The sequence below is a fragment of the Lontra canadensis genome, unplaced genomic scaffold, assembly GCF_010015895.1.
Source record: "Lontra canadensis isolate GAN:19392208 unplaced genomic scaffold, GSC_riverotter_1.0 scaffold55, whole genome shotgun sequence".
In the NCBI taxonomy this organism is placed as follows: domain Eukaryota; kingdom Metazoa; phylum Chordata; class Mammalia; order Carnivora; family Mustelidae; genus Lontra; species Lontra canadensis.
In genome coordinates this window covers 7432185-7449460 of record NW_022631049.1, presented here as the reverse complement: position 1 = coordinate 7449460, position 17276 = coordinate 7432185, and the positions used below count along the sequence as shown (strand labels likewise).

Genomic DNA, 17276 nt, shown 5'->3' with positions numbered 1-17276 from the left:
AAAATCCCCCAATGTACAAAGTTTCTGCATTTTTCAAGTAACATTTTTACTACGTGTATCCTATTATATTAAATAATTTAACTGATAAACTTAATATATGTACTGTTAAGTTAATGTATGTACTGTACTTGTCTTTTTCAATAGTTTCTTGACAAATAGTAAATTGGTCCTGCATATAATCTTCATGCTTATGAAAAACATCACATGTTGGCTTCCAGCTATGGAAAAAAAATATTGTAATTAGAATCTCAGAATGATAAATTGTAAGAGATAATAAAATTGAATTTCATTATTTAAAGATAAATGAATCTTGCTCTTCCTGGAGAAAACAAGCTTATAACAAGAAAATATTCCCACCTCCCATCATCACCACTACCATGATTTAGGCAATCATACATATACTCAAATATCAATATCCATTAATTTTTACATAAAACCCATTGTGGTTCCATGACTAAGGAAGGAGCAATTATTACATGGCTAGACGATGTATCACTATGGTATTTCTAGAATATACTGTGCGACACTGCAACATCAGGCTTCCTTCTCATTGTTCTTCTAACATCTTGACTAAGAAATTCTTTTGGAATAAGGATTCAAAGAACTAGAATAAGAAATAAAAAGAGGCTTTTCCTCCTTTAAAACTTAGAAAGTCAGGTTGCTATACCCTCCTGAACTAGATAGAAACTAGGCAAAAATGAGTTATAAAATCAGATAGTAAGAATGAAATGAACAGTTATATATTTTTTGTTTTATTACAACTTGAGAAATGTTACCAAATATGAAAAATCTAAAATTTGCATATACCATGTGAGCTTCTATTCTAAGTGTTGTTCAACTATTTCCTCTAGCTTTTTCCAAATCTTTAAAATATTATTTTCAGATTCAAAAAGTTCACATGCCCACTTTGGAAGCACAGAAAAGCATATGTAAGGAAATAATTATCATCCATATTTTCAACACTGAATAATAACTACTACTATTGTTTTAATAAACTATTTCCAGATTTTATTATAAGTATATACTTAACATCTTTTTTTAAAAGTTTATTTATTTGAGGGAGTGAGAAAGAGTGGGGAAGGGGCAGACAGAGAGAGAGTCTTAAGTGGACTCGGCACTGAGCGCAGAGCCCTATGCAGGGCTCTATCTCACCACCGAGCTGAAACCAAGAGCTGGATGCTTAACTGACTGTGCCATCCATGTACCCAATATTTAACATCTTTGAGATCATATTCATATATATAACAATGTATCCTCCTTTAGCATCCACTTTTAAATTATACACATTTTCCTTGTCACTAAGAATTCATTGTAAAGGTTTTAATAAATACATCACATTCCATAATTTATCTAAGCATTCCCATATTGTTGACCATTTTTGCTTAATTTAAGTTCTTCTATTGTAATAGGACTTAAATATTTGTCTGAATTTCTAATCATTTCCTTAGAAAACATTCTCCAAAATGGAATTAAAGGTCAAAGGTTATACACACACATATTCTGAGTATTCTAAAAACTCTGTAAGAAATACATGTTCACTAAAAAGCTATTCCCTGTAAGCATTTTGATGTATATATTCCTAGATTATTTCTAATTATATATAAATACACAATTACTAAATTGGTTTCATACTATGAATGTTGTTTTATTCCATTTTTCAGTTTGGAATATACACCTTTCCATGACAATAGAAAGCTAACATCTTTCCATGTCAATAAATAGACACTTATAATTTTATTGTTCGCCTACTGTTCATTCACATGCATATACCAAAATTCATTTAACCCATCACTTAATGTTGAACATTAGAGTTCTTTTCAATATTTTCCTATCATAAAAAAGGCTGAAATAAATACCCTACTATACATTACATCTTTAAGAAAATGCCCAATTATTTCCTTAATGAAAAATTCTCAGAAAAGGAAACTTTTAATCAAAAGTCATGCTTATTTTTAAAGCTTTTTAAAAAAATATACTGATGTGTCACCCAAAAGGTTTACACCAGCATTCCTTACTATAGTGTACAAGATTAAATGACTTATACCCTGGCCAACACAGGATATCATCTTCCTTTTAATTTCTGCAAAACTTAAAGGCAAAAAAGAGCATTTTATTATTGCTTTAATTTGGATGTCTGATTACCAGTAAGATTGGGCATTTGTTTGTTAAATATATATTTCTTCATGTTGGTGTTTACCTATTTTCTTTCCCCATTTTTCTAGTGGGGCTTTTCCTTTTGCTTATTAGTTTCCACAAGTACTTTATATTTTTCTTGTTTTTATTTTTGTTAAAGATTTTATTTATTTATTTGAGAGAGAGAAAGCAAGCACAAGCAGGCAGAACAGGCAGAGGGAGAGGGAGAAGCAGGCTCCCTGCTGAGAAGAGAGCCCAATTTGGGGGGTCAATCGCAGGACCCTAGGATCATCACCTGAGCAAAAGACAGACGTTCAACCCCACACTTAACCTAGGTGCCCCTACTTTATATGTTTAAAAACTAACCCTTACCTGACATTTTTTCCACTTTATCCTTTTGCCTTTTACATCATTTGGGGGCATTTTTCTTTTTGTGTGTAGTCATATTTATCCACTGATTCCTCTGCAGTTTCTACTTTTGATGATACACTTACGAAGGCCTTCTACTCTCGTGGCTCAGTCATTAAGTGTCTGCTTTCGGCTTAGGTCATGATCCCAGGATCCTGGGATTGAGCCCCGTATTGAGCGCGGCATCAAGCCCCACATCGAGCCCCGGGCTCAGCGGAAAGCCTGCTTCTCCCTCTCCCCTACCCTTGGTTGTGTTCCTTCTCTGGCTGTGTCTCTCTGTCAAGTAAGTATATAAAATCTTTTAAAAAAGAAAGAAAAAGAGGACATGGGGAGATGGAGAGGAGAAGAGAGTTGAGGGAAATTGGAAGGGGAGGTGAACCATGAGAGACTATGGACTCTGAAAAACAACCTGAGGGTCTTGAAGGAGCAGAGGGTGGGAGGTTGGGGGAACAAGGTGTTGGGTATTAGGGAGGGCACATATTGCATGGAGCACTGGCTGTGGTGCAAAAACAATGAATACTGTTACGCTGAAAAGAAATTAAAAAAAAAAAAGAAACAACACAACAAAAAAGAAAAAGAAAAAGACAACGGCCTTCTAGTCTCAAAGATTACAAGGTTATTTATATTTCTTTCAGTATTTTTATGAATTCATTTCCCACATTTAAATCTCTTAACCAGTATGCTGAAATCATGAATTAGAGGTATATTATGGTATTAAAATCCTACTAACTGTCCTTGGAACCCAGCAGAGATTAAGCTTGAATGAAGTAGTACATCTTAGATACAGCAGGTTCTAAAGGGAAACTACTTTTCCAGCACCCACTGCAACTAGTTGAAGGAAACCACTGGTAATACTGAACTGTGCTATCAGATTGACAAATAATTTAAACAAAAATTTAAACATAATTTCAGGGTTGTCAAGGGTATGAGGAAATAGGAACTTTCTCAGACACTGTTGGCAGAAGTATGACCTTATATAATCTTTTCATGGGAAGAAGTTTGGCATTACCTATCAAATGTTTAAATGTGCATACACTTTGATGCAACAATTGCACTTCTAGAAGCTCATTCTATAGCAACAGGTCTATAAACATGGAAGGATACCTGCACATGTTGCTCATAGAAGGGAAAAACTAGAAACCCAAATGTTTATTAATAGGAGAATGGTTAAATAACTTAAGATACACCAATACTATAAAATTCTATGGAGTTGTTAAAGAATGATATCTATACATAATCACTACACATATAGTATCATTTATATAACATACTGCTAAATTTTTTAAAAAATAGTAAGTACAGTATGATTCCATTTTGTAAAAAGGAAAAAGTTATATAGAGAGATGTCATATAAGTCTATGTAATAATGACATTGAATTTTTATTGAAAAATGTCTGATAAGACAGAATCATTAAAAATTATTTACTTCTAAGGAAGAGGATAGGGTTGAGGTAGGAACTGCAGGCAGGGAATAACTTTTTACAGTACACATTTATAAAGGTTTTGAATTTTTATACTAGGTATCCATTACTTTTAGGCTAGATTCCCCTGGAAAAAAAATAAAATCTTAAAAACTCAAAGATGGAAATTATTTCAAATGTATTTATCTAATAGAAATTTTATATACTGAGTCTATATTATTCAAGATTCTGTAGATTATTTGGGTCCGAATTAGAGAAATCTTACAGCACTTCTATTTTTCTTTTGATCCTCCTATGATCCCTTTTTACCAAAGCATGTAGCAAGGCAAGTTAAAACCTGACTCATTATTTTGCTAATACAAAAAATTACTTTAGGGGCACCTGGGTGGCTCAGCGGGTTAAAGCCTCTGCTTTCTGCTCGGGTCATGATCCCAGGGTCCTGGGATCGAGCCCCGCCTCAGGCTCTCTGCTCGAGCAGGAAGTCTGCTTCCTCCTCTCTCTCTCTCTCTCTGCCTCCCTCACTGCCTGCTTGTCATCTCTGTCAAATAAATAAATAAATAAAATCTTAAAAAAAAAACCCACTACTTTAAAGCAACAGTGTCTTCAGTTATAAAATACTATAATTATAAATAACACAAACCTTGAATAAAAGATCTAGCGACAATTACTAGAAGTTCATTTCTTTCAAATACTCACTTACTACAGTTGTCTTTGATCTCCTTACTATGTTTACAGTAATGACCAATTTCCTCATCTGTTGTGTTTATAGTTTCATGTATCTTACAAATAGTTGCCTTGTTTTCTTTAATATCTTCAAGGCATTCTGGAAAGGAGAAATGTTTAAGATGAAAATCATAAATTCAAAATTAACAAATACAGAGGGAGAAGGGGTATAGCAACTTACCTAAAAGGAGGAGAATTAGAGAACTGAAGGGAAGTGAGGCTTGAGATGGGAAGGCCCTATACTAAAAAGCACAGAACCAGAACCAGGCTTGCTCCTAGACCTAGAAGCAAAGGATTTGTGTTTGGAAGGGGAGATACACACCTGAAACTATTATACTGTGTTAACTAATTGGAATTTAAATAAAAACAAGGAAGGAAGGAAGGAAGGAAGGGGGGGAGGGAGGGAGGGTTGATTCCTGTCCATAATCTTTAACATAAGAGGGCTTGATTAAGTGATACCTAGGATCAATGGCATCTTATGACAGTATGAGTTCATGTAAGCATTTAGTCATGTATGATACTGACTTGTTTCGGTTTTGACAAATGTAAAATTTCTCTTCATCAATTCCATGTCAATTAATTACTAAATACACATTCAACTCACTTGTTTTTTGTTACTAGTGAACAATACAAGATAAAAATAGAATTTCTTAAGTATTAAATTATTTTATTTTATTTGCATTCTTTTTTGTTGCAGAAAGGTAACCAAATTCTATCTTTTCAGAACTATCAAGAAATTAATGGTTCTATTTTATGATAGCTTTTATGTAGGATCTTAAAATACTATATTTATGTAATTTGCTTTGCCATTTCTCTCATAATATCATTTTTCAGAATTATTCCTGAAAATGGACATCCATCAGTCCTGGTGCCTGACTTTTGGTGGTGTTTAAAAAGATCTTAAAAATTCACTCATGTGATCCAAAATTTTTAAAGAACGTATCAAACTCAACACCCAAAACCCAAATAATCCAGTTAAAAAATGAGAAGACACAAACGGACATTTTTCCAAAGAAGACATAGAGAGAGCTAACAAAGACACATGAAAAGATGCTCTACATTACTTATAATCAGGGAAATACAAATCAAAACGACAGTGAGATATCACCTTGCACCCACCACAATGGCTAAAATTAACAGATGTTGGTGAGGATGTGGATAAAGAGAAACGTTCTTACATTATTCGTGGGAATGTAAACTGGTGCAGCCACTCTGGAAAATGGTATGGAGACTCATCAAAAAGTTAAAAACAGAACTACTCTGTGATCCAGCAATTACATTACAGGGTATTACCCAAAGGATATAAAAATACTGATTGGAGGGGTGCCTGGGTGTCTCAGTCAGTTAAACATCCAATTCTTGATTTGATCTCAGGGAGGTGAGTTGGAGCCCTGGATCTGGCTCTGTCCTAAATGAGGAGCCTGCTTAGGATTTTCTCTCTTCCTCTGCCCTACCCCCACACAAATGCTCTCTCCAAAAAACCAAAAACAAAACAAAAACCTGATTAGAAGGGGCACAGGCACTCTGATGTTCACAGCAGCATGATCAACAATAGACAAGTTATGGAAAGAGCCCAAATCTCCATCCACTGATGAATGGATAAAGAAGATGTGGTGTAGGGGCACCTGGATGGCACAGTCAGCTGGGCATCAGACTCTTGGTTTCAGCTTGGGCCCTGATCTCCATGTCCTGGGATCGAGCCCTCCCATCCAACTCCATACTCAGCATGGAGTCTGCTTGAGATTCTCTCTCCCTCTCCCTCTGATCTTCCCACTCAAGTTCTCTCTCTTTCTCTCTTGCACTCAAATAAATAACCTTAAAAAAAAAAAAAAGATGCAGAGCATACATACAATGGAATATCAGTCATGAAAAAGAGGAAATCTTGCCATTTGCAACAAGGATGGTGCTAGAGAACATTATGCTAAGCAAAATAAGTCAGAGAAAGACAAATAACATAGTATTTCACTTATATGTGGAATTTAAGAAACAAAACAAATGAACATGGGGGAAAAAAGAGAGAGGGGGACAAACCAGAAAACAGACTCTTAATGATAGAGAACAAACTAAGGCTTACTGGGGGTGGGGGGGAGGTATGTGGGAGGACAGGTTAAATGGGTGATGGGTATTAAGGAGGGTGCTTGTGATGAGCACCAGTGTTGTATGTAAGTGATGAATTGCTAAATCCTACACCTGAAATGAATATTACACTTCATGCTGAATAACTGGAATTTAAATAAAAATTTGAAATTATAAAAAAGCACAAATTTAAAATTCACTCATAGGTCTGAAAGAACCTATTATGTGAGAAAAATAACATTTTCAACTGTGCTTAATTAAGGTGTTAGGTCTGCTTAAAGCAAAATTCTTCAACACAAAGTAACTAAATGCAAAATACAGAAATTTATTACTGAAAAGCCTTAGGGTAAACAGTCACTAGATAGATAAAACTAGAACAAAAGTTATAATCCCCACTATAAGTTACCCTAAACAAGGCAACTGCTTATTATCTTATATGCCATAAAAAACTTAAAAGCTAGAATAACTTTATCATGCAAAACGACTTACTATTAATTCGTTGAAGCATATCTTCTTTAGTGCTTATATCTTGCTCATACTGGAAAACTAAAAAAAAAAAGTAGTGACTTCACTTCATTATTAAAATATTAAATGATAATACAAATAGTTACTTATTTCTTTATTTTCATTTTATACCTACCAAATTCTAGCAAAAGTCTGTCCAAACTGACAAACAGGCTGTCATTCATCTTGGATACTATATTTAAAAAAAAAAAAATTGTAAGGAGAGATTTTCTGAAGTCCTATGCAAAACAGCATATATTCGTACGGTAACTAGGCATTATTTCAGAAGAATGGGGGGGGGAGCAAGAACTGAGGAGGAGAGAGATCCCTTCAGCCCAGTACTGGGCACAGCCCTAGAAAGACACTTAATAAATACTTGCTCAATGTCACTGCAGGACTGAAGTATCTAGGGGTCGGGGGGAGCCTTAATAATCGTTTATACGTGGTATTGTAACACTTCACTGAATATTCTGGAGTGCAGAGACACCAAGATTTCTCAAAGGGATATGCCTTTTAAAACCATCTCTCTGAATATGCCCTTTCTCGGCGCGTGGTCTACTACGCGCAGCAAGATTCCTAAAGAAAGTCCTTAACCAACACCAAAGGTAAAACAAAGCGAGAGTGCAATTTTACACTTAACGAATTTACCACCCAAAATGCAAAAAGGAAAAGTTTTCACAGGACTGCCAAGTCGCATTACAAAATACGCCCGAAGCGGGGTCGTTATTACTCGTCAGGCGCAGACTCGAGAAGCCACTCTTCCCGCCCGTTCTGAAGCACGAAGTTCGCTCACGACCAACACCCTCACAGCCGAGGCGCTTCTGCTCACCCGGATCCCTCCCCAACCCTCCAGCCAGGTGGCGGTGCCCACAGCTTGGCTCGGCTCTGGGGCCAAGGAGAAGGCCACGCGCCGACAAGCCCTCACGCGACCGCTGGTGGAACGCCAGAGACTGGGCCCGCCAGCCCCCCATATCCCTCAGAGCCGCCCGGGCAGTAGGAATAACCGCCACGCACAGCTCCTTTACCCAGCCACCTCAACTGCCCCTCCGGGACCCGAACGTTTCACGCCCTCCCTCGTCTGGGTCCCACAACTCGACTCAGGGTCTCGAGTTCGGGGTACGCCACGCAGAACCCGACACTGAAATGCGGCCGGGGGTCCGCTTCCGCCCCACTCAGCCCCGCGAGACCCCGCGAAGCCGGCAGCGGGAGCTGCAGATCGCGCTGAAGAGCGAGATCGAACTCCCCGCGAGACCAGCGTTGAGGCAATCACCCCTTCCCGCTGGGCGAAGCGTGAACCAAGCACCCTAAAACCCTAGAGGTGGTGCTAGAATCAGAGAGCAGCCCTGAAAGGGGACGGAGCAGGAACCTCTCAGGGATTCTCCTATTACATTGAAGACAAATGTTGTCTTAAGACGATTCATTCCTCTTGTAACTTAACAGTTTTTTTTTTTTAAATGCTGTAAAGGTTTTATTTAATTCACTCAATAATTGAACAAGGGAGAAGTAAATAATAGTTCAAAGGAGAATCCAAAGAACAGAGACATATATAATCATATGAATTCTCTAACCATTACAAAACTGATCAACACTCACAGGGAGGTAAAAACGTAATGTATGGAATCATCTCAATTGCATCCCCAACCAGAAAAAAACAAGATTTTCTTGCATCTCTATGGATAAAAATAGTTTGCATTATTATCAATTTTCTGTTACATACAGAATAGTAAGATAGACCAAAGAGAGTGAAAAGCATAGCTCTTAATAGTATCAGAAAATCCCTAATAGTATTAGATAAATCCCTGTCTGCTAGATAACACCTAACATTTCATTGAAAGGACGTAACTTAACAGTTTAAAGAAGTTATTTGCAGAGAACAGCAGTAAATTTGATATCGTAGCGTGAGAGGAAAAACCTCGAATCAATCATCAGAATTCAATTTTGCATTCAGTATTTTCAAAACTTCTTAAAAAGCAAGCATAAGAATTCAAATACATTTTCATTCAACAAACATTCTGAGTGACTCATTTTAGTTTCAAATAAATTGCACATTAACATTTTTGTCCAAACGCTGCCTTTAGATAATTTGTGCTCTTAGAATTTGTCAGCATATCCAAAGTGAAAAAAAGAGTAGAGAAAAAATAATTTAAGCAAGTCAGCCCCCAAATTGCTTTGATTATTAATATATTTGTGGTAAAGATTTTCAATACTAAATGATCTAAATAATTGCCTCAACTCATCACAACCTAAATTCACAGATTATTAAAATGAAAAAGAAATTTTGAGGTTTTTCTTGTTTAAATACCTCAGAGTATGTGTGCATAATTGACTTTATTATACTATGATGTAATATAATATACTATGAAGTAATGTTGCTCATTAGTATTAATGGTAGTAAGCCATCAAAACTAATTAAGTTTGATGGTGTAAGACATTTAACAGCTTTATTCTTATACGTGTTTATGATGTATTTGTTAACTAACCCCCTTTCAGGAAGGCGTAGGGGCATAAATATGAAGGTTACAGTTACTTAGTCTTGCTGGTACTACATTGCTATGACAATTTCATAGGTCAAAAGAATGGATTCATTTTAACTTAACAGTAGATTTTCTTGTAAAAATTTGTGGAAACCTAGAAACATCACCTTACTGACACCTGAAAATTTATTTGCATTTAAATTCACATCTATGCATATCTTATTTTGTTAAGGTTTTATTTATTTATTTGACAGAGATCACAAGTTGGGGGGGGGAAGGGGGAAGCAGACTCCCTGCTGAGCAGACAGCCCGATGGCAGGGGCAGGGGTGGGGGGGTGGTGTAGATCCCAGGACCCTGAGATCATGATCTGAGCCTCTGAGCCGAAGGTCACCCAGGTGTCCCAACATCTGTGCATATCTAATTACTCTCACAAAAATACAACTGTGTTCTACCAAAACCACTGCCACAGATTCCATTCCAAAAAATCCCTTCTGGAAAGCAATAAAGATGAGAAGGTTCCAACAACTGGAGAATTTTAAATAACAAATTGTGTTCTTCCCTCTCTATCCCCCCAATGAAATATAGAGCACCATTTGAAAAATTATAGACCATTGACTTAGGTAAACATTTATCTTAACATCATTTTCTGGGAAAGTACTCCTGTAAAAATCCCTCCCTACATATTATAAGCACCTTCTCCTTTGCTCCAGACATGCAAGTCAGAATCTGAAGAAATTCTTTATTTAAACGTGCTCCCCATTCTAATTGTACTGTATTCCTTTTTTTCCTTTCACTGCTGAATCTATCCAACAGAAAACACATCTCCTATTTACTATTGCTTTCCACTCCTTTCCTCATTGGCTTTTTAAACTCACATGCTATCCCCATCGCATTTAACTGCTTTCTCAGATAATCAATAAATATTTTTATTCCAAATCTAATGGTCTTTTCTCAGTCTTATTCCGCTCCCCCCCCCTTTTTTTCTAACTCTTCTACATATTTGGTCCTACTAAAGGTCTTTGTAACCTTGACTTCCAAGACACTACTCACTCATAGTTTTCTACCTCTCCTACCTGCTCATCTGATTTTGGCGTCTACTTCTTTCCCTTTTGCCATCACTACCCAACTATGGACTCTTATCAAAGCCTTTTCTTTTTCTTTTTCTTTTTTTTTTTTTAAAGATTTTATTTATTTGCCAGAGAGAGAGAGAGAGTACACACAAGCAGGCAGAGAGACAGGCAGAGGCAGCGAGAGAAGCAGGCTCCCTGGCGAGCAAGGAGCCCCATGGGATCATGACCTGAGCTGAAGGCAGTGGCTTAACCAACTGAGCCACCCAGGTGTCCCTCAAAGCCTTTTCTTTAACTCTAACTTTCTCTACACTCTTTTCTTTGGATAATTCATTCTAATGACTTTAGTTATCACCTCTGTGCTTAAAATTCCCAAATCTTTATTTCCAGTCCTATCTTATTATCTAAGAGTTATAAATATATTTACATTTACATGCTTTTCCATCAGTCTGAGTTCAATCTGATCCAAATCCAAAGTCATCTCTTCCTTTCCTTCTAACACACCGGTCTCAGTGACGTAATTCCCCCCAAAATCAATACATGAAAAGTTAGTATCTTATATGACTCATTACTCTTTTCATCTCTTATAACTATTCACAAAGTCCTGTTGATTTTTTTCATTTCTTTTTTATTTAAATTCAATTAGCCAACATATAGTACATCTTTAGTTTGTGATGTAACTAATATGACTGTGATGTAACTAATGTAATCATTAGTGTGTGTGTGTAACACCCTGTGTTCTTTGATATATCCCTATTTATATCCAATCAACTCTATAAACTGTTTTTGTAGGCATACATATATGGATTCTATTTCTCTCCATCTCAATTTCCACCATTTTAGTCCAAGTTACCATTATTTTCTCACCTGGATTATTATAGTAGCTTCCAAACTAGTTTTGCTGTATATCTACTTCTGGCCCTCTAGAACATTCTTCATTCATCCTTCAATGGAGTGATTTTAAATGCAAACTTATTACTCTCTCTGTCTCTCTCTCTCTCTCTCTTTAGACACACACACACACACACACACCTTAGAACACTTCAGCAGCAATGACTTCCTATTATTCTAAGGACTTACAAGGCACTTCATGATCCTTGTCCCTATCTATCTGTTTTTTCATATTATACCAACCCTATTTCCTTCCTTGCAGTCCAGCCTTACAGACCTTCTTTCAGTTCTTAACATGTTCCTTTCTAGGCATTGCACTTGCTGACTGCTTAGTCTGGAATGCTCTATCTTTCATTTGATAACCTCCTAATCCTTCAAATCTCAACTCAAGTATCACAGCCACAGTAACGCCTCATTAAAAACTCTCAGAGTTCACGTATTCATCCTTCATAGCCTTTAGCATGGTTATAATTCTACGTTATTTGTGTAATTATTGTATAAATATCTATCTCATCCATTATACTGTAAGCTTCCTAAGAACAGGCCCAATCTCTTCTGTCCCCTCTGCTCCAACACACACAAACACCTTCACAGCCACAAGGAGTAATCACATGCAATTATAAGGTAAGAAATGACACCTCATTCTAAGAACAGTCCTTATAGGGAAAACAGTCATAGAAGAGGAAGTGAAACAATTTGAATCTAACACAAATTTATTTACATGAATGGTAATCAGGTCCATGAAAAAAACCAACAAGTTTAAAGTGTGCCCAGATTTTCAAATATGTATGATGAAATGTATAGTTTAATATTAAATTTATATATTAATATTAATCAAAACACCCCCCCCTTTTTTTTCCTTATTTGATCCCCTGTGGTAGGATTAGTGCTGCTCACCCTCCTGGCCACATTAGGTTTGTATTTTCGTCACTTCCTTGAATTACCACGTCAATAAAATATGAGTAGTTATTTGACACCTCTGCTCTACAATAATCCTAATGCTAGTAGGTTTTCTTCTAAGTGTGTACAAACCATATTGGGCAAATGCAAACAAACAAACAAAACCAGACTTTTTTGTTCTTGTAGATCTTAAAGGCACCATTTAATGTTAATTTGACCCATTCATTGTTTTACTGTTCACGTATCTTCGTTTTGGGTGCAATCCTGTTTCCTTCAAATATATCTACTTACTTCTAAAATCCTACTAAATGAGATCTTAAATTTTAATTTACCCCCCCTTATTCTATCTTTTACATCACATAATTCTTTAATTTTATTTGTTTTTTACTCACCTTTGTATGCCCAGCTGCTGGCCAAGTGCCTGACACAAGATAGACACTCAAAAAGTACTTTAGAGGCACCTGGATGGCTCAGTGGGTTAAAGCCTCTGCTTTCGGCTCAGGTCATGATCCCAGGGTCCTGGGATCGAGCCCCATATCAGGCTCTCTGCTCCGCGGAGAGCCTGCTTCCTCCTCTCTCTCCCTGCCTGCCTCTCTGCCTACTTGTAATCTCTGTCTGTCAAATAAATAAATAAAACCTTTAAAAAAAAAAAAAACGTTACTTTAATTTATAAATGAATGAATGAAAAGTGCCCAAAAAATGGTTATATCATTTCATATCTGGATTACTATAACAGATTGGGAACAACCTATCCCCTTGACCTATCCTATACTCTTCTTATTCCATCCTACAACAATTCTGATTTTTCTTGCAACTATCTCATTATGGTATCCATCTAATTTGAAAGAAATTAATGATTATATTTTCCTCTGCTTCAAACTGGAATGTCTGCACTATTTTAAGACCTTCTATAATTTAACCTTGACGTTATTTCCCAACAAAATCTCTCTCTTTTTAGCAGCCCAATTCCCTCACTGATCCATGAAGACACTATGCTTATTTAAGCTTCCATGGTTTTGTGTTCAATGTTCCTCTCAACTAGAAAGTTTCTTCTTGGCACATTTAAATCAGTTGCAGAGAAATAAAGGCTTAGGACATTTAAGAGTTCCTTCTCAGACAACAGAACTCCTCTTTCTTAACAGATACCAATAACATTATATATCTAGCTCCCAGAGGGCTCAACTCAGGGATGGACATGTGACCAGGCCAGGAATGGCCTGGCCAATCACAGTACTCCATCTCTGGGACCAGTCTTTCCTTAAATGGTATGTGCAGAATGGTGAAAGAAAAATGTCTCTCTAAGTTACTGAACTCCAAAACCCTTGTAAGGCTGGAGCTGCTAACCGTCCTTCTCTCCATACAAAAAAAAAAAAAACAAAAAAAAACCAAAAAACCCTGCCCTATAAAGAAGGCAACACAAACAAAAACAGAAACAAGATAGAGAGGAGTCAACTACCCTAGGGTTTTCAGTTCTATAAGTCAAGAGGTTCCCTTTTTGTTCAAGATAGTCTAAGTTCAGTTTATATTGCCTGCACTTATAGAGTCCTTTTAAATGCAGAGAAGTAGAGATGATAAAATTTTTGTCGCTACACATGCCATTTGTAATTTGATTGCATCAAATTTCCCATCATCAAAGTAAGTTAAATTTTCCTTGTTTAGTCTCCATCAATTAATTGTAATCATTCCATGTCTTAGTTTGTTTCATATTTGATCCATGGTTTCTTATACATATTTTGTTTTCCCTGGAGTTTCAATTGTACTCCCCCCCCAATAAAGAGAAGAATCATATGTCTTCTTCATCATATCATTAAATCCCTCAGGTGCCTTACTACTTGTTAATTGCCCTAGCATAATTTCTAAGCCTAGAGTAAGCACAAACACTCTACTTTGAGAGACCCATATCTTCACAAGTTAATCACTCGATTTCATTGCAGACTATTTCTTAGGCTTCAGTCTGGGTGCATTCATATAAGTAGGAGGGGATAGGAGAGGCCAATTACCACAGCCCTGCTCTGGATAATTTTTTAAGTTATAACCTCATTTTCTGCTCCTCTTCCCCTTGCAATTTTTTATATCTACCAACTCAGGGACAATCAATAGAAAAACTTCCTCATTCATTTTAAACAATATTAAATGTTAATTATTGTACCGTGTTCCAATACAATGATGCCTTCAAAATCTGCGGAACTGTGTAGGACTTAAGACGTTTACAATAATAACCTCAAATCGTGACACTTTTTTCAGTTCTCTTATCTGCTTTTCCTATATAAGGAAACTATAAAATTTTACTGATGGACATAAAAGAACATTTGAATAAATGACAGCCATTCCATGTACCTGAATGGGAATATTCATCAATGTAAAGATGTACTTTATCCCAAATAAATCAATTTATGTAATACAATTTGTTGAAGGATATCATTGAGAGGATGACTGCTGGTTGACCTGTGAGCTAGACCCAAGCACTTGGAGGCTCCTCAACCCCTTCCCTATCCTTAGGATGCCTACCATTCCCACCACAGGAGCCATTTTCAAGGACATAGCCTTGAGTGAGTAAGGTGTTATTGAGACCAACTGGACTGTACACATGACTGAACCCATGTAGGCCTCTGAAAACTTTTAAGATTTGGCATGTGGATGCAGAGATCTACTCATCTTGTGCCACTTAAGACAAGTGTCATAAGTAAGTTACTTTAAACCTGCCCCCTATCAGTCTGAAGTGGTCTGCCTCTTTCTTTGCTCTCTCTTGCCCTCTGTGTACAGGGCTAAGTTTCTGAACCAACAATTAGGCAGCCAGACAAGAAACCAAAGAAATATGCCTTGGGAAAGTGGTATCTGCAGCGGAAATTCCAAGTTGACCATTGACCTCTAAGTGGGACAGAGTGGCCCATATGTCAGATGCTTATTGACCCCTATGTAAGTATATGGACACCCCAAAAATGCAAGCTGTTTCAATGCATTTGTTTGAGAAACTCTGCATAGCACACTGTAGCAAAGAAGGGAAACAAACAGCTGTCACAGTGGAATGGCCTCTATTGTGGGCAGTTCAGCTGGCCATCAATGCCCAATGAGAGACTGAAGCTCAAGTTAGAAAGATGGTAGAAGAGCTGAAGTTAGAGAAAAACATGCAGTTGTCTGCTATTCTGCTAACTTTGGAGCTGGGGACTAGGTGGGAGGGCATGATAATAAGTTGGAGACCTTTGCATGCCATTTTACAAAGCAAGGAGGCCATAAACTGCCACAGATTAAGATCCAAGCACGTGTGCTAAACCCTGATTAGGACGCTAAAAGGTAGAATTACTCAGAAAGTGAGGAGGGCAAAGGGAAGGATGTTGTGGTTATTGATAATGATGTAGACAGAGTGCCCATGCTGTCTGACAATTTTAAATAGTAATTACCCTAGAATTCTAAAAATAGAAAAATATACCCCAAGACTCCTACAAGAAAAGTTGCATTATTTCTTTGTCCCTTGAGTTTGTAAATTTATCATATCTGACAAGTAAACATCCTAATAGATAACTAAAACACTGACTACAGTTGACTGAGAGTAGGGAAGAAAAAGGGGGGAAAGAAGTTTTTTAAAATACAGACTGCTATAGAAGCTCCCTTACCCCAGATCTAGTCCACTAAAACATTATTGGTAAAGGGCAAATACAAATCTTAAAAATCTTCTCCAAATATTAGTAAAAAGCTTTAGCCATGTGAGTGGGTAACCTTAACTTGTTCCATCAGAGACACATTTGGGTTCATCAGACATATTTGGGTTTTGTAAACTAATGAGTTTTATATTGTTATACCTGACTCATGGATAAAGTTTTGGAATGAAAGCTATAGGGTCTCTGCTTGAATTTGTCTGTATTCTTAGATATATGTTATGTCTGTAGATATATGTTTATGTATATGTGATGTTTTTCTGCCTCCAGTGGATATTGCTTAAATTAATTTGTAAAAGAGTTCTTTTTAATTAGCTTAAAGAAAAATAAGCTTTAAAATCAGTAGCGTAGGAGCTTCTTGGCTCAGTGGGTTAAAGCCTCTGCCTTCAGCTCAGGTCATGATCCCAGCATCCTGGGATCAAGCCTCACATTGGGCTTTCTTTTCAGTGGGGAGCCTGCTTCCTCCTCTCTCTCTCTCTGCCTGCCTCTCCACCTACTTGTGATCTCTGTCAAATAAATAAATGAAATCTTTAAAATAAAATAAAATAAAATAAAATAAAATAAAATAAAATCAGTAGTGTACTTACATAGAACTGAAACTTAATTTTCTTTCATATGCTAAAAGGACATTTTCTTGGACTATTGGTCTGTTTTTAATGGAATTATGAAATGTTTTTAACTTTTAAGTAATCTGCCTAGAAAACAAAGATTCTGTGTTTTATCAAAATAATTTCCTGTACTTCATGTTGTCTTTATTAAGTCTTTGATTACTTAAGAAAAGTGTCTTCTCTACTAAGAGTTATTTTTCCAGCTGCATAACTTCTTGTATTTGCCTTTGAAGTAACTTTTATTTACTGAAGTACAGTTAACACACAATACTACATTAGTTTCAGCTGTACAACACTGACTTGAGAAGTCTATACATTATTCTGTGCTCACCACAAGTGTAGCTACCATCTGTCACCATATAATGCTATTATAATATCACTGACTAAATTCTTTATGCTCTATCCCTGTGACTTATT

The 17276-nt window shown here is 36.6% G+C and overlaps 1 protein-coding gene across 1 annotated transcript in view; it reads right to left on the bottom strand.

The window, feature by feature from the left end:
- CUNH14orf39 (chromosome unknown C14orf39 homolog) overlaps positions 1–17276 on the bottom strand; it is an 89445-nt gene that overhangs the window by 49098 nt on the left and 23071 nt on the right. Inside the window, exons 3-6 of the mRNA XM_032875262.1 lie at positions 7402–7458; positions 7251–7307; positions 4659–4785; positions 129–218 (exon numbers count right to left, since the gene is read on the bottom strand). Coding sequence (XP_032731153.1) covers positions 129–218; positions 4659–4785; positions 7251–7307; positions 7402–7450 — 323 coding nt within the window. The 5' untranslated portion in view covers positions 7451–7458. The remainder of the gene's footprint in view (positions 1–128; positions 219–4658; positions 4786–7250; positions 7308–7401; positions 7459–17276) is intronic.